General features: G+C 39.3%; 1 protein-coding gene across 2 annotated transcripts in view; it reads left to right on the plus strand.

Annotated features, from left to right (window-relative positions):
• Nucleotides 1–24730, plus strand: part of ELP3 (elongator acetyltransferase complex subunit 3) — a 117731-nt gene that overhangs the window by 69858 nt on the left and 23143 nt on the right. For both annotated transcript variants that reach the window (XM_033229391.1, XM_033229392.1), the window contains exons 11-14: nt 11594–11684; nt 14232–14297; nt 15901–16128; nt 17664–17745. In XM_033229391.1, coding sequence (XP_033085282.1) covers nt 11594–11684; nt 14232–14297; nt 15901–16128; nt 17664–17745 — 467 coding nt within the window. The remainder of the gene's footprint in view (nt 1–11593; nt 11685–14231; nt 14298–15900; nt 16129–17663; nt 17746–24730) is intronic.

A 24730-nucleotide genomic window follows, 5' to 3' on the forward strand; every position in this document is an offset into this window, starting at 1 on the left:
GAGAATTGGTATAATCTTGCTTAAATGTTTGGTAGAATTCACTAGTGATACAGTCTTATTCAGATTGTGTATTTCTTCTTGTGAGTTTTGGCAGATTGTATCTTTCAAGGACTTTGTCCATTTCATCTAGGTTATCAAATTTGTGGGCATAGAGTTGTTCATAGTCTGCCATTGTTATCCTTTTAATGTTCATGGGCTCTGTAATGATGTCTCCTCTTTCACTTCTGGTACGAGGCATTTCTGTCCTCTCTTTTTTGTTAGCTTGGCTGGAGGCTAATCAACTCTTTATTGGTCTTTTCTTTTTTTTTTTTTTTTTGAGACGGAGTCTTGCTCTATCGCCCAGGCTGGAGTGCAGTGGCTGGATCTCAGCTCACTGCAAGCTCTGCCTCCCGGGTTTAGGCCATTCTCCTGCCTCAGCCTCCCAAGCAGCTGGGACTACAGGCGCCTGCCACCTCGCCGGGCTAGTTTTTTGTATTTTTTAATAGAGACGGAGTTTCACCGTGTTAGCCAGGATGGTCTTGATCTCCTGACCTCGTGATCCGCCCATCTCGGCCTCCCAAAGTACTGGGATTACAGGTTTGAGCCACTGCGCCCGGCCTATTGGTCTTTTCAAAGAACCAATTTTTGGTTTCATTGATTTGTTTCTCTGTTGATTTCCTGTTTCAGTTTCACTAATTTCCACTCTAATTCTTATTATTTATGTTCTCCTGCTTACTTTGGATTTAATTTACTCATTTTATAGTTTCCTAAGATGGAAATTTGGATTTTTTTAGCTTAGATTTTTCTTTTCTTTTTTTTTTGAGACGGAGCCTCGCTCTGTCGCCCAGGCTGGAGTGCAGTGGCCGGATCTCAGCTCACTGCAAGCTCCGCCTCCCGGGTTTACGCCATTCTCCTGCCTCAGCCTCCCGAAGATTTGTCTTCTAATATAGGCATTCAGTGCTATAAATTTTCCTCTAAGCACTGCTTTTGCTGCCCTTGTTCTTTGTTTCTATTTTTGTTTTCCATTCTTTTTCTGCCCTTTGTGGTTTTAATTAAGCAGTATATATTACTCAGTTTTCTCTCCTTTCTTAGCATATCAGTTATTGTTCTTTTTTTACTTTTTTTTTTCCAGTGATTGCCCTAGAATTTGCAATGTGCATTTTCTACTAATCTAAGTTCACTTTCAGATAACACTGTACCACTTCACAGGTAATGTGATACCTTATAATAACAAAATAATCCTAATTCCTCCTTCCTGTCCCATGTATCATCGCTGTCATTCATTTCACTTAAATACATGCATAAGTAAGAATATCTATATATGTGTGTATATACACACACATAAGCTATCTATAGCAGCATACATAATTGAATACCTTGCTGTTATGTTGAACGAACTCTGTTGGATCATTTTAAAATAAGAAAAATGAAAGGTTTTATTTTGCCTTTATTTTTGTTCAACATTTTTCTTTATGTAGGTCTGAGTTTCTGACCTATATCATTTTCCTTCTCTCTAAAGAATTTCCTTTAATGTTTCTTGCAAGGCAGATCTATTAGCAACAAATAACCTCAATTTTTGTCTGAGAAAGCCTTTTTTCTCCTTTATTATCCTTTGAAAGAATACTTTCATAGGATACAGCATTCTAGGTTGGTGGCGGGTGTTTTTTTCCTATCAGCACTTTAAATACTTCACTGTACTCTCTTCTTGCTTGCATGGTTTCTTAGGGGAAGTTGGATATAATTTTTATTTTTCTCTGTACATAAGGTGTTTCCCCCATCCCCAGCTTCTTTCAGGAATGTTCTTTATCTTTTTATATTCTGTAGTTTGAAAATGAAATGCCTACGTGTAGGTTTTGGGGGTGTTCACCCTGTTTGGTGTTCTCTGAGTTTCCTGGATCTGTGGTTTGATGTCTGATATTAATTCTGGGAATTTCTCAGTTACTGTTGTTTCAAATATTTCCGATATTATTTTGTTTCTTCTCTTTCTGATGTTCTTATTACACATATGTTACACCTTTTATTTATTTTAGAGACAGGGTCTCACTCTTGCCCAAGCCATTCTACCACCTCAGCCTCCCACGTAATCGGGACTACAGGCGTGTGCCTCCATTTTTTGAGGGTATGTGGTCTTATTATGTTGCCTCGGCTGCTCACGAACTTCTGGGCCTCGGCCTTCCAGAGTACAGAGATTATAGGCGTGAGCCACCGTACCCGGCCTGTGTGACACATTTTGTAATTGTTCCACAGTTCTTGGAAATTCTGTTCTATTTCTTTCAGTCTTTGTTGTCTGCTTTTCCATTTTCAAAGTTTCTCTTGATAATATCTCAATCCTAGAGATTCTTTTCTCAGCTATGTCTATCTACTAATAAGTCCATCACAGACATTCTTTATTTCTGTTTCAGTGATTTTTTGATCTCTAGCATTTCTTTTTAGTTTTTCTTTGGATTTCCATCTTTCTGCTCACATTCCCCTCTGTCCTTAAATGCTAGCTACCTTTCCGTTAGAGCCTTCAGCGTGTTAATTATAGTTGTTTTAACTTCCTGGTCTGATCATTCCAACATCCCTGCCATGTCTGTTCCTTATTCTTGCTCTGTCTCTTCAAGTTGTGTCTTTTGCCTTTTGGTATGCCTTCTAATTTTTTCTTCATAGTCAGACATGTAATGTTCTAGGTAAAAGGAATTGCTGTAAATAGGCTTATAGTAACCTGATGGTAAGATGACAGGGGAGGAGAAGTGTTCGCTAGTCCTGTGATTAGGTCTTAGTCTTTCATTGAGCCTATGCCCCTGGACTGTGAACTTCACAAGGGTTTCTCGTTTTTTCCTTCCCCGTTAGATGGGACAGGATGACTAGAGTGGGCAGAAGTTGGATATTTCCTTCCCCCAGATCAGTTAGGCTCTGGTTAACTAGTTTCTCCTACGGGAAGGCCTTCTTAAGAAAAGTAGTGCTAGGTCATTTTTCAAAATGGTTTCTTTTCTCCTCTGCCAGCCAGAAGCAGAAGGGTTTATTTCTCTGATATTTACTGTGGGGACCTGGCCAAGCTACTGGAGGTAAATCTCACAATATTGTAGGAGTTGGCCTGTGACTGGGTCCATCTGGAGTTTTTAACTCTCAGACTTGTCTGAGCCTCCAGCAGTTCATCAGTTAGAGTTCAGATTTTCTTACTTTAGAGTTGGTTTCTCACAGCAGCTTCCACTCAGGAGTCTCTGCTCTGTTAAGCCATGCCTTCAAGTAAGGAGTCTGTGGTCTCTGCTCTGGGAAGCCACAGCTCCCTCTTTTTTCCTGTCTGTCTCTCCAGCCCTGGGGCAGTAGTTTACCTTGTATCTTCCCCTCTTATAGGTCCAATAAGAGTTGTTGACTTTTCAGACTGTTGACCTTTTACTTGTTTGTGTGGAATAGCAACTTTCAAGCTCCTTAAATGCAGAACTAGAAACTGGAAGTTCCTCCTCTGCCTGCTTTTCACTTAGGTATTTTTGTTGCTGAGTTATAAGAGTTCATTATATATGCTAGATACAAGTCCCTTATCAGATATATGATGTGCATATATTTTCTCTCATTCTGTGAGTTTTTTCACTTTTTTATTGGTATGATTTGCAGCACAGACATCTTTAATTTTGATGTAGTCTTTTTCCTTTGTCACTTGTGCTTTGGCGTCATGTGTAAGAAACTCAGCAGTGGCTGGGCACAGTGGCTCATGCCTGTAATCCCAGCACTTTGGGAGGCCAAGGCGGGCAGATCACCTGAGGTCAGGAGTTCAAGACTAGCCTGGCCAACATCGCAAAACTATCTCTCTACTAAAAATACAAAAATTAGCCGGGTGTGGTGGCAGGCACCTGTAATCCCAGCTACTCGGGAGGCTGAGGTAGGAGAATCACTTGAATCTGGGAGGTGGAGGTTGCAGTGAGCCGAGACCATGCCACTGCACTCCAGCCTGGGTGACAGAGCGAAACTCCATCTAAAAAAAAAAAAAATGCTCAGCAGCATGAAGTTTACTTCTGTGTTTTATTCTAATAGTTGTGTAGTTTTAGCTCTTACTACATTTAGGTCTGTGATCCATTTTGAGTAAATTTTGTATATGGTATGAGGTAGGGGTCCAGTTTCATTATTTTGCCTATTTGTTGAAAATACCATTATTTTCTCACAGAATTGTCTTGGCACCATAAATGATTTTTGATGTGTAGGTCTTAGATCCTAGTTTTGAAACCGTTACTGAACATCCAGGTAGCTCTGACTATGGTGATTTACCAGATGTCATATCCTAGAAAATCCTTGTGGAGTTCACATGTCATTTACAAGCTTTAGTCGTTTCCATAATGAGGCATACTCAGGGTCTGCCTAACCAAATTGTCATTTGCCAGTAGAGAACTTAGTGTACCAAAGAAGGGCCTGATTTTTTTCCCTGATATCAAATTAAAGCTCCAAAGTGCCTCAGCTTTTTATGATTGTAAATTATCAGTCTGTCTAGATGAATTTTAATTAACGTTTTCTACCTTTGCCACTTATCAGATTAATGAATTCTGTGTGTTTAATACCTGTCCACGTTTGTCCCTATCAAGTTTCAAAGTATGCTTTTTAGAAATTAGAACAGTTCTTTGAATTCTGTGTGCTAGTGAAAAGAGCAAGTATAAAGTTGTGCATATGGATTAATAAGCAAATCATTTGCTTCATAGGTAGGGAGGGAAGTTTAATTTGGATGTAGGGAAATGGCAGTAGGATAAGAGCAGAACAACAGAGCATCATTTATGATTGGAGAGCTAATGGAGGGAAGTTGTCCTGTTGGTTGCGAGATGGGTTCTGCAGCTCCTCTGTGGGCGGGGTAGGCTCCATGGGCAGGTCTCTTACACATCGCTGTCCTGGATTATCTCCTCTGAGTCCGTTCTACAAAGGAGACTCTTTAAAACCATGTTTTCTACCTATGGTAACAGAGCTGATGCGAGTTTAATCGATGCTTCTTTTAAGGGTTTGAGATTTTTTAATTGGTTTTTTTTTTTTTTTCTTTTTCTTTTTTATTTTTTATTATACTTTAAGTTCTAGGGTACATGTGCATAACGTTTATATCATGTATAACTCCCCAGTGCAATCCCTCCCTCCTCCCCCCTCCCCATGATACGCCCCAGTGTGTGATGTTCCCCTTCCCGAGTCCAAGTGATCTCATTGTTCAGTTCCCACCTATGAGTGAGAACATGCGGTGTTTGGTTTTCTCTTCTTGTGATAGTTTGCTAAGAATGATGGTTTCCAGCTGCATCCATGTCCCTACAAAGGACGCAAACTCATCCTTTTTGATGGCTGCATAGTATTCCATGGTGTATATGTGCCACATTTTCTTAATCCAGTCTGTCACAGATGGACATTTGGGTTGATTCCAAGTCTTTGCTATTGTGAATAGTGCCGCAATAAACATACGTGTGCATGTGTCTTTGTAGTAGAGTAATTTTTTTTTTTTTTTTTTTTTTTTTTTTTTTGAGACGGAGTCTTGCTCTGTCGCCCAGGCTGGAGTGCAGTGGCCGGATCTCAGCTCACTGCAAGCTCCGCCTCCCGGGTTTACGCCATTCTCCTGTCTCAGCCTCCCGAGTAGCTGGGACTACAGGCGCCCGCCACCTCGCCCGGCTAGTTTTTGTATTTTTAGTAGAGACGAGGTTTCACCGTGTTAGCCAGGATGGTCTCGATCGCCTGACCTCGTGATCCGCCCGTCTCGGCCTCCCAAGTGCTGGGATTACAGGCTTGAGCCACCGCGCCCGGCTGTAGTAGAGTAATTTTTAATCCTTTGGGTATATACCCAGTAGTGGGATGGCTGGGTCATATGGTACATCTAGTTCTAGATCCTTGAGGAATCGCCATACTGTTTTCCATAATGGTTGAACTAGTTTACAATCCCACCAACAGTGTAAAAGTGTTCCTATTTCTCCACATCCTCTCCAACATCTATTGTTTCCTGACTTCTTAATGATTGCCATTCTAACTGGTGTGAGATGGTATCTCATTGTGGTTTTGATTTGCATTTCTCTGATGGCGAGTGATGATGAGCATTTTTTCATGTGTCTGTTGGCTGTATGGATGTCTTCTTTTGAGAAATGTCTGTTCATATCCTTTCCCCACTTTTTGATGGGGTTGTTTGTTTTTTTCTTGTATATTTGTTTGAGTTCTTTGTAGATTCTGGATATTAGCCCTTTGTCAGATGAGTAGGTTGCAAAAATTTTCTCCCATTCTGTAGGTTGCCTGTTCACTCTGATGGTAGTTTCTTTTGCTGTGCAAAAGCTCTTTAGTTTAATGAGATCCCATTTGTCAATTTTGGCTTTTGCTGCCGTTGCTTTTGGTGTTTTAGACATGAAGTCCTTGCCCATGCCTATGTCCTGAATGGTACTACCTAGATTTTCTTCTAGGGTTTTTATGGTATTAGGTCTAACATTTAAGTCTCTAATCCATCTTGAATTAATTTTCGTATAAGGGTAAGGAAAGGATCCAGTTTCAGCTTTCTACTTGTGGCTAGCCAATTTTCCCAGCACCATTTATTAAATAGGGAATCCTTTCCCCATTTCTTGTTTTTGTCAGGTTTGTCAAAGATCAGATGGCTGTAGATGTGTGGTATTATTTCTGAGGACTCTGTTCTGTTCCACTGGTCTATTTCTCTGTTGTGGTACCAGTACCATGCTGTTTTGGTTACTGTAGCCTTGTAGTATAGTTTGAAGTCAGGTAGCGTGACGCCTCCAGCTTTGTCCTTTTGACCTAGGATTGTCTTGGCAATGCGGGCTCTTTTTTGGTTCCATATGAACTTTAAAGCAGTTTTTTCCAATTCTGTGAAGAAACTCATTGGTAGCTTGATGGGGATGGCATTGAATCTATAAATCACCTTGGGCAGTATGGCCATTTTCACGATATTGATTCTTCCTATCCATGAGCATGGTATGTTCTTCCATTTGTTTGTGTCCTCTTTGATTTCACTGAGCAGTGGTTTGTAGTTCTCCTTGAAGAGGTCCTTTACATCCCTTGTAAGCTGGATTCCTAGGTATTTTATTCTCTTTGAAGCAATTGTGAATGGAAGTTCATTCCTGACTTGGCTCTCTGCTTGTCTGTTACTGGTGTATAAGAATGCTTGTGATTTTTGCACATTAATTTTGTATCCTGAGACTTTGCTGAAGTTGCTTATCAGCTTAAGGAGATTTTGGGCTGAGACGATGGGTTTTTCTAAATATACAATCATGTCATCTGCAAACAGGGACAATTTGACTTCTTCTTTTCCTAACTGGATACCCTTGATTTCTTTCTCTTGCCTGATTGCCCTAGCCAGAACTTCCAACACTATGTTGAATAGGAGTGGTGAGAGAGGGCATCCCTGTCTTGTGCCAGTTTTCAAAGGGAATTTTTCCAGTTTTTGCCCATTCAGTATGATATTAGCTGTGGGTTTGTCGTAAATAGCTCTTATTATTTTGAGGTACGTTCCATCAATACCGAATTTATTGAGCGTTTTTAGCATAAGGGCTGTTGAATTTTGTCAAAAGCCTTTTCTGCATCTATTGAGATAATCATGTGGTTCTTGTCTTTGGTTCTGTTTATATGCTGGATTACGTTTATTGATTTGCGAATGTTGAACCAGCCTTGCATCCCAGGGATGAAGCCCACTTGATCATGGTGGATAAGCTTTTTGATGTGCTGCTGAATCCGGTTTGCCAGTATTTTATTGAGAATTTTTGCATCGATGTTCATCAGGGATATTGGTCTAAAATTCTCTTTTTTTGTTGTGTCTCTGCCAGGCTTTGGTATCAGGATGATGTTGGCCTCATAAAATGAGTTAGGGAGGATTCCCTCTTTTTCTATTGATTGGAATAGTTTCAGAAGGAATGGTACCAGCTCCTCCTTGTACCTCTGGTAGAATTCAGCTGTGAATCCATCTGGTCCTGGACTTTTTTTCGTGGGTAGGCTATTAATTGTTGCCTCAATTTCAGAGCCTGTTATTGGTCTATTCAGGGATTCAACTTCTTCCTGGTTCAGTCTTGGGAGAGTGTAAGTGTCCAGGAAATTATCCATTTCTTCTAGATTTTCTAGTCGATTTGCGTAGAGGCATTTATAGTATTCTCTGATGGTTGTTTGTATTTCTGTGGGGTCGGTGGTGATATCCCCTTTATCATTTTTTATTGCGTCTATTTGATTCCTCTCTCTTTTCTTCTTTATTAGTCTTGCTAGCGGTCTGTCAATTTTGTTGATCTTTTCAAAAAACCAACTCCTGGATTCATTGATTTTTTGGAGGGTTTTTTGTGACTCTATCTCCTTCAGTTCTGCTCTGATCTTAGTTATTTCTTGCCTTCTGCTAGCTTTTGAATGTGTTTGCTCTTGCCTCTCTAGTTCTTTTAATTGTGATGTTAAAGTGTCAATTTTAGATCTTTCCTGCTTTCTCTTGTGGGCATTTAGTGCTATAAATTTCCCTCTACACACTGCTTTAAATGTGTCCCAGAGATTCTGGTATGTTGTATCTTTGTTCTCATTGGTTTCAAAGAACATCTTTATTTCTGCTTTCATTTCGTTATGTACCCAGTAGTCATTCAGGAGCAGGTTATTCAGTTTCCATGTAGTTGAGCGGTTTTGATTGAGTTTCTTAGTCCTGAGTTCTAGTTTGATTGCACTGTGGTCTGAGAGACAGTTTGTTATAATTTCTGTTCTTGTACATTTGCTGAGGAGTGCTTTACTTCCAATTATGTGGTCAATTTTGGAATAAGTGCGATGTGGTGCTGAGAAGAATGTATATTCTGTTGATTTGGGGTGGAGAGTTCTATAGATGTCTATTAGGTCCGCTTGGTGCAGAGATGAGTTCAATTCCTGGATATCCTTGTTAACTTTCTGTCTCGTTGATCTGTCTAATGTTGACAGTGGAGTGTTGAAATCTCCCATTATTATTGTATGGGAGTCTAAGTCTCTTTGTAGGTCTCTAAGGACTTGCTTTATGAATCTGGGTGCTCCTGTATTGGGTGCATATATATTTAGGAGAGTTAGCTCTTCCTGTTGAATTGATCCCTTTACCATTATGTAATGGCCTTCTTTGTCTCTTTTGATCTTTGATGGTTTAAAGTCTGTTTTATCAGAGACTAGGATTGCAACCCCTGCTTTTTTTTGTTCTCCATTTGCTTGGTAGATCTTTCTCCATCCCTTTATTTTGAGCCTATGTATGTCTCTGCATGTGAGATGGGTCTCCTGAATACAGCAGACTGATGGGTCTTGACTCTTTATCCAGTTTGCCAGTCTGTGTCTTTTAATTGGAGCATTTAGTCCATTTACATTTAAAGTTAATATTGTTATGTGTGAACTTGATCCTGTCATTATGATATTAACTGGTTATTTTGCTCATTAGTTGATGCAGTTTCTTCCTAGCCTCGATGGTCTTTACATTTTGGCATGTTTTTGCAATGGCTGGTACCGGTTGTTCCTTTCCATGTTTAGGGCTTCCTTCAGGGTCTCTTGTAAGGCAGGCCTGGTGGTGACAAAATCTCTAAGCATTTGCTTATCTGTAAAGGATTTTATTTCTCCTTCACTGATGAAACTTAGTTTGGCTGGATATGAAATTTAATTGGTTTTTGATGCATTGGATATTAACTTCTCAGTGATCAGTTTTCTGCATACAGTCATCCTTCAACCACAGAGGCCCTACCTTTAGGCCTCTGCTCTCTTCCCATGTCCAGCCATCCATGGTATCCCACACCTCTTCATTCATTTTCTTCTTAATTAACTAAGGACATAGAGAGGAGCGCTGCCCCAGGTGTAGTCCTGAGATGCTATCTCATGTTCCTAAATGCAAGAAGGCTGTTGTGTGCCTTAGACAAATTGCATATGTTAAGCTGCTTTGAGTTATAGCGCTGTCCATGAGTTATAGTGCTGTGGCCATGAGTTCAGTGTTAATGAATCAGCTATATGTTAAATAAGGTGCGTTTAAACAGAAACGTGCATCAAACAAGGTTATGAATTGATCAGTTGAAGATGTTTTAGGGGCTCACAGGAACCTAACCCTGTATATCCCCTGTGGACAATGCTTTAGTATTCACTAATTCAGTATTCACAACAGCATAACTATCATGGATAACAAGAATTAAATGTATTTGTCATGTAATGGGCACTAACACTGGTTGCCACTGACTTTATCAGATTAATTTTGTGCCACGTATGATGATGTTTTAAATGTTAAGTTTTATGTATTTCTTATATGTGTATATATATAATGTATAGCCATATATTTAATAATTTGTATATTTGTGAGTTCTTTATAAATTATTTTAGGGTAAAAAAGGGCATTTGGAAGACTTTATGTTTGGCTTGTACAATCTGAAACAGTAAAATTTTTAAAATATACATACGTTCCTTGCCAAAATCAACCATATTTTTTACTTTAATAGCTTTCATTTAGCGTCACCTGATTACTAATTTTAAAATGTATTTGATTTTAAGAAAATTATAGTTTCAAAGATAGAAATTTATTTTGCCAAAAACTGTAAGTAAGCCATATATGCAAACTCTGGTCACTGTAATATATACATTTTATATCACTCTCACTTTGAACCCTCCAGTGTGTCTTTGCCTTAAAGAATTTTGACTTATCTTTGATTTATAGAGTATTTATGGCAACTCTCCTGGCTTCCAGAGCCTAACAGACTTATTTGTATAGCTTTTAAAGCTAATTGATTGGCTTTTGATACTTTTGCTGGAGGAATATCTTATTAAAATCAAATGGATGAATTAGCTAATTGCATTTAACATTTGAAGGGATAAGTGAAAAGAGGAGAAAAAGACTCAAGTTGATTCAAAAGCAGAATGAGAAGAAAAAATAATTGGCATATTCTCCACATCTTTCCTCTGATCAACCACATAGGAGACAAAACAAATTAGAGACTTGTCTTTGAATAGGAAGCAGATGTGCGGAGCATATTCTTACTTCAGATTTTGTTAACTGTTTTATCTTTAGATACTGATTTTTATCTAGAGGAGAGTGTTGGAGCAACTAAAATGGAACTCATAACTTCAGCTCTTGATGGAAGTTTCCTTGATGCCTGGCACTTTATGCTGTATTAATGCTAGGAAACAAATTTTATTTCCTCCTATCTTTAGGCAAGCTGTTATTCCTCTAATGCATAGTCACTTTTAACTTAGATTTTTGAGAAACAAGGAAAAAAGATTTATTCTTTGAGACCAGTTGTTGGCTAAGGCAGGCTTTTGAGCATCCCAGTTACTTGTCATTCAGCAGCTGTGTGGGAAAGTGTAAGCTACATTGTTGAACAAATTTCATAAAGGAAAAAATTTATTTCTTGATTTATTTGGTACAAATGTCTCTTTACTCAAAAAATCTTTACAAATGGTTATTGGGCATTCAGACATTTGTTTAGCACTCTGTAGTCTTATAAAGTGATTTCAATCAGGTGCCTTTCACAGAAACCCTGAAGGTCAGGGGAAGTCATAATTTCCTTGATGAGAAAGCTGAGGCGTAGAGAAGCTCCTTGTTAGGAGGCTTTGCCTCTGATTTCCTGGTCAGATTCATACGTTTCTTGCTTTTTTGTTTTTGTTCTATTTTTTTAATATCCTTGCCGTACTGCTGTGGAGAATGATTTCTATTTTGCAACAGCTTATGTTTTTCTCCTGTGTACAGGGATATTCCAATGCCTTTAGTCAGCTCAGGAGTAGAGCATGGTAACCTGAGAGAACTGGCACTTGCAAGAATGAAAGACCTCGGAATACAGGTACGAGCAAATATGGTGGTCAGGCCACAGCTGTTGAGAAAAAGAGGAATCTGAAACGCTAAACGACTTTGCTGCTATCACCCCTAAAACTAGACTTGCGGGTCAGGTCAGAAAGTCCCCAGATGTTGAAGGCATAGTCACTGGACCATGTCGGAGCTGAAGCCAGTGGTGCAGAGGCTGCCTGCTGTTCCTTCATTCCCTTCTGCTCTCTTCTGCCTGCTCAGATTGCCAACTGCGTGCTCCATTCCAGTTTTTAAAAACAGTTTTTCTTTTGAAGTACTAGGAATTCAGTTATTGACTGAAGAAAAGGAAGATGTGATTCCTGAGAAGAAAGTATAATCATTTGAAAAGACAAGGATTATGGGCATGAAATAATTGCCAAAACTGCTATTGCCCCACATATACCAGTCTCCCATCCCTCTGGCCATTGAAATCCCTTCTTTGGTCACAGATACTTACTAAGCATCCCCTCTGTGCTGGCCCAGGATGTAAAAAGAGCCCAAGACCCTGCAACTTAACAGTCTCTGTGGGAAATTGTTAAGTCACAGGAAGGTTTGAAACTCCAGTACTCAGGAACTTCTTAGAGCTGCTAAAGGAATAAACCAGGAGTGGTGTTGAGACCAAGGGCCGACTCCTGGTCTCTGCCTTCAGAGATTCTGGATCAGTAGGTTGGGATGGGACCAATCTGTTATCCAGCACTAGGTACATGGTTCTCATGCACAGTTCAGATGTGGGCCACACTTTGAAAGACATTGTTCCAAGGATTGCATATGGTGTTTGTGGACTTCCCTAAGACATTTTATTCTCTCACTCAAATTATTATGGAGAAAATTTTTCAGATTGTTCAAGGGAGAGTTTGTGAACATTATTGGCATATTCTACCAAAAAAAAAGTGAAGAATTTTATGTTCCAGAAAAATAGCAAATGCATTTATAGTAATTAATGGCACCAAACAAAATTGTGTGCCTGCTTTGCCTCCCAGACTCAAGCTGTTCATGTTCTCCATCTCCTCTCGCCTCCAAGAAGGCCACTGACCTTCAAGAAGGTCAAGGTGACTGACCTGGCCTGGTTATCCCAACAATCTCGTTGTCCATCCATCTTCTTTAACCCTCACCCCTCATAAGCCTTGTTAGCCTCTGTTAAAGTAAGCTAGGATTGAGTCCAAAGGCTGGAATTCAGTCATAGCCAAAATATATCTAGTTCCTAGAGGCAACATCTTGAGCAGAAAATAAGCACACACCAAACTCTGCCTTTAAAAAAGCATGCCAAAAAAAAAAAAGAAACAGCATGCAGGTGTTCATTAAGAACATGGAACAGTAATACATTCCCATGCTAGCTACTATATAGAACTACTGTAGTGAAAGGACAGCAGCTACACTCAGTAGATTAATAATTACCGAGATTGATCATCTTCGTCTGCTATACAGTTTTTGTTTACTGGAATTCATGGATTCCACATCAGCAAAGCATTATCTTGAGCAGTTCCTGGGTTGTAGAAGTAGCTTTAATTTTCTACAACTGAATAATGAGCTCTTATTTTTCTCTTGGAATTATATGCATGTATGGCAGTCCTTCATAAATATACTATTAGTAGAAAAGCTTACGTGACATCATCAAATTTCCCACAGTGATCTTTTCTCACTGGAAGAAAATGTTTATGGTTTGTTCTGTAAGGGGGAAATACACCATAGGATATATAATTGAATAATTACAAGGATTTATAATAATGAAAAGGACTGTGTAATTGTAAATGTCTGGTAGCGTAGCATGCACTGTGGGTTGTAGAATAGAAGTGAGAGCCACATTACAGATGCTTGGCCATGCAGACCAGGCATTGCATTGGCATTGTCTGTAGGCAGCTCCATGCCTCCTCAGATATTCAAAGAGCCATTTGTGATTGTGCTTCAGAGTATGTAATACACAGCTCTAGGTTCCTTCCTCCCTCCCTCCCTTCCTTCATTCCTTCCTTCCCTCCATCTCTCCCTCCCTCCTTCCCTTTCTTCTTCTTTCCCTTCCTTTCTTCCACAGTGCCCTTCTTGCAAAAAAACAAACAAAAAAAGCCATCTTCAACATGTACTTTTTGGATATTTGTAAAATGATACAAATATGGTGATGCTAAAAATGTTAACTGCCATAAAATGGAGAAGGTTTTAAAAATTTAGGAATTTACTTTTTACTGTTTATATACATACTTCTGGATTGTACTTTCAGATAGTTATATCACCCAGGCAAACCTGTTTCTTACTCTTGTGACTTACATTCTTTACTGCTAAGATTATATTGTATATTGATCTTTTTTGAATTCTAAATTTATTTTAAAAGCAATACTGTACTACTTCATACATTCCTATTCTGGTTTCCCCTATCCTCAGATTGATTAAAGGTGGTTTTATTTTGAAATTCAGCTCTTTTATCTCATTATAAGTTATGTGCAAACTTAATTTTGAGCCCAGGATTTGGTGGAGAGGTTTAAATAAAAATAAAGATTGAATTACTTACCAGTTTTATATTTGTGCCCTCCCCCTGCTCCGCCACTTTTTTTGACAGTGTCGAGATGTGAGAACCAGAGAAGTTGGAATCCAAGAAATTCATCACAAAGTACGGCCATACCAGGTTAGTCTCTTCAATGTTGTAGAGGGCCTAGGTACTGTCCTTAGATCTTTGCCAACCCTGCGCCCACATGTTCTTAACCAAGGACAGAGCCCCAGAAGTGAATAACTAAGAGCAGAGACTAATCAAGGATTAGATACCGGTGTCAAACCATGAAAGCCAAATAGGAGAATTCTAGAAGAGCCAGGTTAAGAAAACGAAGTCTGAACCTCATTCTAGATTAGCACTGTCCAATGGAACTTTCTGCAGTGTTGAAAATGTTCTATGATCTGGGCTATCCAGTATCCCATATGGTGGTGACTGTTGAGCACTTGAAATGTGGCTTGTACAAATGAGGAACTAAATTTTTAATTTTATTGAATTTTGATTAATTCAATTGTAAATAGTCCCCTGTGACTACAGGCTACATTTGGGAAGTGTGTAGTATGATCTGCTTCTCTCTTTGTGTGTAACTATTCAGCTGTTGCCCAATGGTGATAAGCAAATGAATAGATCAGCCCTTATCCACAGGATCCACAAAAATTAAGCATAATGCCTTAAGGCATTGATGGTATGTAATGAATTAACTTCTCTCTTATACTTGTATAATGTCTAACTGTATGCCAAATTTTCTGTAGGATTTGATTCTCTTGTGGAGCCCCATTTGAGAAAGGCTGGAATAGATGATCTCTGCATTGATGTTTCTGTTTTCAGCATGAATTAGTTAATTGACATTTTTCACATGTAGGACCTTTTGAGAGAAAAAGCAGACCCAACACAATTTGCCAAATTCTTGTGCAGTTCAGTTATTTAGCAAACATTGTTGAGAAGGAATATGTGTTAGTCTGAATTGTTCACCTTGCTCTGGTTACAATCTGCTCATCTACCGAGTGTTTCTGCATGTGGCCGTGTCCATGTGTATACTTTTCTCTGTGCATGCATATTGTTACATATGGCTTCTATTTAGGAAAAGTACAAGAGCCATTTGTACAATGAGCTGAAGAGCCAAAAGCCTGTGCAGACTGCTACCACAAAGCCTCTCCCCAAAAGCTACCCTCCATGATTGAATTTTCTTTAACATTTTTATCCCATAAAATTATGCATAATATTTTAAGTGCCCTGTGGGAGGCCATAATTCCTTGAAATTTCATCACGGTGCCAGTGACCAGCATCACATTTTTCTTCCCCAAAGGTAGGTTTCAGTGGAGACGATAAGATTAGAAGGTGAAACCCAAACCATTGAGCACCTGACAGTTTTGAGACAAAGGGGTGCTCCTGAGAGCTACCCATGTGACGGATTTTGAAATTTTACATTAGAGACTCTTCATGGGGAGTCAAATGCGTGGAAGCCTTTACTGAGCTGCATCTCTGTAAGAGTCTCAAGGTTAATGAAGTTCAAGTATTTGTGAAATTATACAGTTGTTTTCCTTTTATAATAGTCCATGAACAAGGTATGAACTTTAATCTTGGTGCTATTTGAGAGTAGACAAGTAAAAAGAAACATAATTAGTGATTATTCATTCCTTATCCCTAACTAGATATTAACCTAAATAAATACATACAATTACAAAAATGAATTTGGTTCTTTAATTTTGAATAATATTTTTTGTGGCTTTTTACTAAACAGGTTGAACTGGTAAGGAGAGATTATGTTGCAAATGGTGGCTGGGAAACATTCTTGTCATATGAAGACCCAGATCAAGACATTTTGATTGGCCTCCTACGATTACGCAAGTGTTCAGAAGAAACTTTCCGTTTCGAATTGGGTGGAGGTGTCTCCATAGTACGAGAGCTGCATGTGTATGGAAGTGTGGTCCCTGTGAGCAGCCGGGATCCTACCAAATTTCAGCATCAGGTATCCTGTATTCCATTTCTATTTGACTTGTAAGAAACTGCCTAAGTAGGAAAAGAGAAAAGGAATGGGGTGAAGACAGGAGGAAGACACAGAGGTGGAGGAGAGGGGAAAGAGAAGCATAGAAACAGAGGAGCCAGTGTTTTAGTTGTTCAGAGATATTTTCTCCCCAGATTGTATCCTTTTGGGAGGAAAGGACAAATTGAGATTCAGTCAGTTGGAACATAACAAATTGAACCACATGGAAGTGGTATTTTTTTGAGATGGAGTCTCACTTTGTCAACCAGGCTGGAGTGCAGTGGCATGATCTTGGCTCACTGCAACCTCCGCCTCCCTGGTTCAAGTGATTCTCCTGCCTTAGCCTCCCTAGTAGCTGCGATTACAGGTGTGCACCACCATACCTGACTAATTTTTGTATTTTTAGTAGAGATGGGGTTTCACCATGTTGGCCAGGCTGGTCTTGAACTCCTGACCTCAGGAGATCCACCCACCTTGACCTCCCAAAGTGCTGAGATTACAGGCATGCGCTACTGCGCCCGGCCTGCAGTTAGTATTTTTGAAAGTAAGAAATTGTCTAATACTGGCAATCTCATATGGGTCCACTTACTGTGGAATCAGGTTAGATGGTGATGGGAAAACACTTATGAAACACTTCTTAAGGTTAAGCCATATTATACATAGAGGAACCCTATTCTAACCCCAGACAACCTACCTTAATAACTCACTTCTTAAAATTTCCAGAAAATGTGTTAAAATCTAATGGTGGATATGATATAAGCTCCAAAATTGATGATTTAAGAATTTTGCCTGGTTTCTCAACTCTTAGAAAGTAGAGAGGTGGCCGGGAGTGGTGGTTCACACCTGTAATTCCAGTACTTTGGGAGGCTGAGGCAGGTGGATCACCTGAGGTCAAGTTCAAGATCAGTCTGGCCAACATGGTGAAACCCCATCTCTACTAAAAATACAAAAATTAGCTGGGCATGGTGGCACGTACCTGTAGTTGCCGCTACTCGGGAGGCTGAGGCAGGAGAATCACTTGAACCTGGGAGGCAGAGGTTGCAGTGAGCCGAGATTGAGTCACAGTGATCTCGCCCAGTGCAGTGAGCCACTGCACTCCAGGCTGGACAACAGCGGGAGATTCCATCTTAAAAAAAAAAAAAAAAAAAGTGGAGAGGTGACTAAGAAATTAAAGACATATTGCCCCAGACTTCCATCATTTAGAGATTGCCTAGAACTTACCTAAAAAGAGACAAAATTTGAGAGGGAATTACTGTCTTCCTGTGAATAGATTACATCATCCACAAAATGCCTTTTGGTAGCTCTTGTTCGAAAGTTACGCCTTTTTCGATTGTCTACTACAGTGTACCTTTGGTATGATTGAATGGTTTCTTATTCCTTACTCCCATAAGTGGGCCTTTACACTCTTATTTTAACAGATTTTAGCAACTACTAAAGTATATAGCCTTCTTGTTTTATGGACCCCTCTTAATGAACTGCCTTCCTTTTTAATTCCCACTCCTCTTTGTTGCTCTGTGCAGGGATTTGGCATGCTGCTGATGGAGGAAGCAGAAAGAATAGCTAGAGAAGAACATGGATCTGGGAAAATCGCTGTGATATCAGGTAACTGGGGGAGGGCGAAGTTCATGATTCCTTCCCATTTTGAACTTGGCACCACAGTGAAAACTATGTTGGTACCCTCTTGCCCCTGTGGATGGTTATTACGTTCAAAATTGAGCTGAGCTGACTGGCGAAGGACTTGTGCTCAAACAAAAGTTACAAAAGCAGTTTAGTGGAATAGAGCTTTCCGAGCCCTCTGAGAGTCAAGACCTGTGACCTATATCCCCTCTTCTGCACTCTGTCACACTGGTCAGCGTGGTTGCTTCCTCCCTGTGCTGTGCCCAGTTACTCTATCTGAGGAAATGGAATTTGAGTGTGTTTCACTATTGTGGAGATTATCACTATTGTTCAGAAATTAAAATAGAACTTCAGTTGCCAGTACAAGCTGTTTAAAGGCCAGATTCCTGCTCTTTCAATTTTCTTCTCAGTAACTTCGATCCTGGGGAACAGCTTTCCCCTGTTTGGGAGTAAAAAAGTTTTCTCCAGCCCTCTTAGGGTCCCTGGCTGGGTCTGAAAATTAAATGACAAAGGCAGATTAACAGGGGAAAAGCATACACATTTATTGCATATAAATTTTATGGAACAGGAAAGCCTTCATAAGGAAGTAAAGACTCTAAGAAATGGCTGAGCCTGAGTGTTTTTATATGAGTGCAAAGTCATGAAAAAATATGACATGACACAGGAGTAAGAGCTAAGGGTGAGAAATGGGGATGTTTAGCAAGGCCTGTTCATTTAGATTCCTCAAGGTACCCCTCTGCCTTCAGAGGTGAAGGTGTTTGTTTGCTCCAGGTGGTATGAGGGCACCTCCCTCATAAGCATCTCATGACCTGTGTCAGGGGAGAAGAAAGGGGAAGGTCAGAGGGTCCTTCCTGCATACGCCATTTTCTGATTCCTTCACCTTAAGATACTCAGTATGCCAAGGCACTGTCTTTGGGGTAGTGTGTTCTGAACCCCATCAGGAGCTTCCCCATTTCTTATCTAGGACAGCAGGTCACTGGGGAAGTGGGCATGAAAAGGAAAACCCAGTACAGCGTGTGTGAGTGGAGCAAGAAATGACATAGATCCCTTTCACATCTGCTGTTCTGTAGTGTACCCTTACAGAAATCGCTGTTCCCAGTAGAAGCTAACAGGGTGAGAGCCATGATCAAAATGTAGGTTATTTTTCACCCAGCATGTTTGTTTTCCCACTCGAATACTACAACATTCCTAAAGCTCAAATACGCCTTCTGAGAACATCATCTCTTCTGAAAATGAAAGTTGAAATGAGGCTTTTTTAAAAAAATAATAATAATAAGTCATTGCCAATCAGTAAATCAATACCCATGCTCGGGTTTTAATTATTATAATTACGAAAATGTAATGACTCAGGCTCACTTATAATCATTTAGTGTGGTTGAGGCTTTTGGCATTATCCAGACAGATTACTAAAAGTTTTTTTTTTTTTTAAACATGTCCAGCTTTATTATTTTTTTTTTTTCTGTTATCTTTCACAGAAAGAAGAGGTAACTAAACCAGGCTCACTTCATTGGTACTGTTACCTGTAATAAAAAAAGGTTCACTTCTCAACTGTTTAACCTGTAGTTGATCAGAAGTACCAGGCAAAGGCCAGACTGACTTGGAACCCCTCTGCACGTGCATCTGTGTAGAGTTGATAACACCTGAAATTTCCATGGCCCCTTTTGTCAGAGCACTGTCACTGTTCTAGTAAAGTGCTTGTGAAACTTCAGTGTGCTTACAAATCACCTGGAGATCTTGCTAAAATGCAGACTCTGACTCAGTGGGCCTGGGTGGGGCCTGTGCTCCCAGGTGATACCTGTGCCATCACTTTATACCTACGGCCACACTTTATACACAAGCAAGACTTTAGTATTCTCTTTCATGTGTATTCTCTTTTCAGTCACTGAGATAATCATAACGCTCTGTGATCCTGGCAGTGCTGCACTCCCGGAGTCTGATAATAGTCATGCGACTTTCTGGTGTCTGTGGGAACCTAATCAACGTTAAAACTAAAGAGCATGCATATTCTATCACTGCTCTGCATTATTTCATCTGCCTTCATGACATCTGTGTCTTTTTACAATGTTGCATGCAGAGAGGACCCCTGACTTGCCTGAGGTCATATCCAGTTGTTCATAAGAGCCTCAGTTTCTGCTTTTTATGAGCAGGGTGATTTCCATTTTTTAAGTGGAAATCGGCATCTGTCCTCTTTCTGGCATATCTACCTACCTAGCTTTTTATCATAGTCTAAATAATAGCTCAATTTCAGATCATCTGCATGTAGAGTTTCTCAAATAACAAGAAGAGACTTGCTCAAATTAACAGGGAAGAACCTTTCTCTTGTCGGCTGGTATGATAGATCTACTTCATTTCTATACAAGGGGCTTCTTTTGGCCAGTGGGTTTCTGTAGGAACAGTTCTGGAATGCCTTCTTGGGACTCTAGTGAGTTCAGGAGGAAGGATGCCATAAGCATTACTTCCTGTCACCCTGCCTGGAAGCCCCACTGTTGCTCTCTATAGGGAAAACTACGTAAGCCTGGACTTTCTGTTTGACTTAAGCACTGGTCACCCTTCAAATGAAAGAACTAAGAACACTTGCCGTCTGGATGATGCATTTTTATTTCTCCAATTGAGTAATCTATTACTGTTCTGTGTAAGTTTCTGAATCAGATGCCGGAGAAGTTAGTCCATTATTCAGAACTTCAAGGAGGGCAGATGTGAAGAGCTTATTATTATATCATGCTTTTAATGTTGTGTTTTTCCGGTTTTTGCATTTTGACTTTGGTTTCTCTGATATGAGTACGGTGTTGCGTGTACATGTGTTTTAGTTTTTTGTAAATAGTCAGTTATTCTCCATAAATTAATCCTTAGAATGAAAATCTCTTTATGATAGTGCTGGTGTCTGTGGGCTGCATTTTGTCAACGTTACCTCATTGGATTAGCTGAGAAGAGGCACTGATTTGGGTGGGGGGATGGGGGTGGGGAGGACAGGTGGCCAGGATTCCATTCCTGCTTTGCCAGTAGCTCTTCTTGTGATCTAGATAATTTTACTTGCTCTCCATGGGCCTTTATTTCCTTATTTTTAAAAAATGGATGTGGTTATCTTTTACACTTCTGACTCTAGAATTCTACCCCTTAGTATCTTCTTTAGTTCTCAACATGACCAGTTATGTTTTCCTGATTAAATTGTAGGTGGGACCTTTTCTGTGCCATATTAAGAGACTCTAATTTCATCAGTAATAGATATCAGTCTCATTGTAAGTTGGGTGTTTGCTGATGAAAATGGTGATAGTTTCCCGTAGGTAATTAATCCTAGGCTTTGTGAATGCCTATTAACTTAGGTCACAACTGGCAATACTGTTTGACCTAAGTGTTTACTTTTTTCCCAGCCTTGTCCTCAGTTTGTAAATCTATCCTTGTTCCAGGTATGTAGGCTTTTGTGTAAGTTGTACACAGTGGTGGCCTAGATGTTCTGTCCTGGCATAAATAGTAAGCTTGAGTAAGGGAAAGACAGAATAATTTATCATTTTGTTTATTCTTGTGTAAGAGTAATGCATTTAGGTAGAATTTTTTTTAATTGAATTTTGATTCGTTATGACTTCCCTTCATCTTGCCAGCAGATTTTCTCTGTAACTTGGGTTTATAATCTTGGATTCAGCCTCTAAACAATATTATGAGCTACACAGTAGATCTGATTTGAGTCACTATAGAAAGACTCTGGGTATTCTTTTTTCTGTATTTAAAAACAAATTGGTTTTTTATCTGTGCTACTTCAATAGACTTTGTTTATAGGTATACACTGTGTGTTTTATAGCAGATTATCTTTTTAAAAAGATGACTACCTTTATGGCTACATGAGAAAATGGAAAACTTTCTCGCGTATCAAAATCAAACAAAGCAATTTCTTGAAAGAGAGGCCTTTAGGTTTATTCTGTTTTTTTCTTAGTGAACTGTGTTTTAAAGTGAACCATCAACTCTAAATGTGAAAATTAAAGTAAAAATGAAATGTTCAGTTTCATCAGCATCAAAATCACCGTGTGTTGAGGGGTCACGTATGAAATGAAGAGACGTATGAAAAAAGAAGATGTGTGAAATGTCACCCTGCCCTGCGTGAATGTTCGTGTTGGGCTATGGGAAACTCACCCACCTTCCCCTCATTGATTGTCTTTGACTGCAGAGGAAGATAAGTTTTCTCCCAACTTAGACTGCAGATTAGTTCGTAACTCAAGAATAATTACTTCACAGTAAGAAAATATTCTTTTTTTACATATAAAAATGGACAAATCAGTGTTATGAGAACCACCAGTTTATAAAATAATGTGTAGGCAAAAAATAACAGCTAATTGCTGCCAAATATCTAAGCAATTAATTAGTCCCTATTAATTCCAAGTGGTATCATTTGCCAGCTTAACCCGTATATCTTCTGTCAACACACATCTGTTCAAGGTTAACAAATTATATTTACTCAGAAACCATGATGTTTATCTACTTGGATGATCAGCATTCTTTCCTTTAAAAATGTTAACATGAGCAGTTTTTGTGTCTCCTCTCTTACGATATAAAGTGCAAGGAATTATACTGGAGAAGCTAACCACAACATCTGAAATGCCATCACTAATAATCACCATGGAAACGGAGATCTCTGATGTCACACTGCCTGTACCATTTCTAAAAGGGCAAATATAACTGTAATAGTCACTATTTAAAAAGCCATTTAACACCCCCAACAGAATGAGTTTTTTTCTTCTGGCAATTTTGGCTAGGTATCAGATCCAATCGTGTGACTGTTTCAGTTTGCCAAGCTAATTGCTATGCAGCAAGATGACCAGCTATTCCCCAAGCTCCTCTGACTACCTTCATCATAAGCACTATTCTATTTGTGTCCTTTCAAGTAGAAAATTAATATGGCCATTGGCCAAGAATCGTACAAGGCCAATGGATCGCACAGTGATGGTGAGAAATGAGGAAAATGTCTGAATGGTCGATGACAGAAATCACTGAAGTCAGAGACTGATAGCCATTTTGTTTAAATCTATTAAAAAGCCAGAGAAGGGGAGAGGAGAGAAGAATTTAAATATAGGGTGATTAAACGAGTCACTATGGAGATGAAATCATCCTTAATCACGAAGGTCTTAGTTATATGACCCTAAAACTACATCACAGTGCCTCCTGGTCAGAAAATAAATGTACCTGTGCCTTCTACAATCTAATATGGCTTTCTAGGGCTACAGTTAATGGTCTTGTTTGCCAGAGCCGCTGATTAATAAAATCATATGGGGGCAGAAAATAGCAGTTATTTTGTTGAAACATTTAAACTACAAATGGCTGAGATTTACTTATTCGATCTTCACCTGTCTCCCAGGCTACTACAAATCTCCCTCAGTTTCAGGTGAAGGTAGTTTTATTCCTTGCATTATAATCTGGTTGAAAAGAAGTGTACATTCATAACTAGGTTTGTCTGAAAATGGACTCATAATCCTTACCAAAATGCCCAGAAAAGCATTTCTTCATTGTAGCGTGTCTATTTGCTAATGGACACAGGAAGCCGGCCAAATGCAGACCAGTTTGTGGCACCTGCACGTGTTAGTCTAGGGCTTCTCAGAAAGGAGGGGAAAGAGTGTTTGCCCTTTTGTACTCTGTGCTTTAGTCCTTTACATCATTTATCTTTGTGACAAATTATCCCCTAAATGTCCCCTAATTAAATGTACATTTTCTGGGTTTTGTATATTCCTCTGTTCCATTTCGGTATTCTAACAATGATCATATATGTTTCTTTTTTGGTGTACCAGTAGTATTTTTAAAATCATTATTAATATCTTTTTAAAGACAATAGATACAACATAAAGTATTTCTTTACTATAAGAACTCAATTTCAGCATCATTATTAGTCAGACTGGAATTGATGACATGGAATACTACTTTGCTAGGTAATGAATTAGCTAGATGTTTGCTAGTTGGTGTCTTGCAGCTGCACTGTGGCAGCATTGTTGTGTAGCTCTTCCCAGGAATCTGTATTCCATGACTTGACATTTACTCATTTGAAGGTGAGTCAGGTACCAGTTTGTAGTACACCGCACATCAAGTGCATCAGACCATCTCTCACTTGGCATCACAGACTATGTTAATTAGTACACATGTTTTGAATATTATTGAATAGGGCACTAATGAGTTTCTACTGTTTGGATCTTGGAGGCAACTGACTTTTTGTGACTTTTTCAGGCAGAAGCTAGTGATACTGATTTGGAATGGCTGATTGGCATTTGAAGAACAGCATTTGGCAAATGCTGTTGCTAATCCCAGGTTCATGCAGTCCATCCTCTTACGTTTCAGAGTGTGCACATTGAGATCTTGAAGTCCAGCCTTGCCAGTGTAGACACACAACACATTTGTAGACTTTCTCCCATTCTTGTTCCTCTTAGTTTATGGATATAGGGAATGATGGTCTTATGCTTTTGCTTTGGAGGAATAGGGTTATATCATGTGATTCCTAATAACATTCCTGAAAGGTTTGGGAGCTTTGAGATGAATGACTACCTTTATTTAAAATTAGAACTTCACAGGCTTTTTTCTGAGGAAGCAAGCCCTCTCCACAAGCAGCCTGCCCTACACTACTCACTACTAGCTGTCTCTCAGAAGGTCTGTTTTAATATTTTGTTGCAATGTTGAATTCTTATCAATGTAACTTTAATATGAATAGTACTGTTCTTTTCTCTAAATATTTGTCATTGCCTTAATTCATTCAATTTGATAAAGCTTTTCTATTTTAGATCTGTTAGAGGCAGGGATTTGGCAGGTTCTTCTTTGGGTGAACAGGTATTACTGAATAATGCTGGAAAATATTGGTGCTGCCTTCCTTAGCAGCAACCAAGATACTAGTTTTGTGGAGCCTTTTAGTTTAGAGATTTCTGATTCCAACAGAACACATGCAAGGAATTTCTTATTCTTTAGTTGGCCTGGCTTAAGCTGTTGTCTCTGACCAACAACTCACATT

Source organism: Trachypithecus francoisi, unplaced genomic scaffold, assembly GCF_009764315.1.
Source record: "Trachypithecus francoisi isolate TF-2019V2 unplaced genomic scaffold, Tfra_2.0 Contig01440, whole genome shotgun sequence".
Taxonomy (NCBI): Eukaryota; Metazoa; Chordata; class Mammalia; order Primates; family Cercopithecidae; genus Trachypithecus; species Trachypithecus francoisi.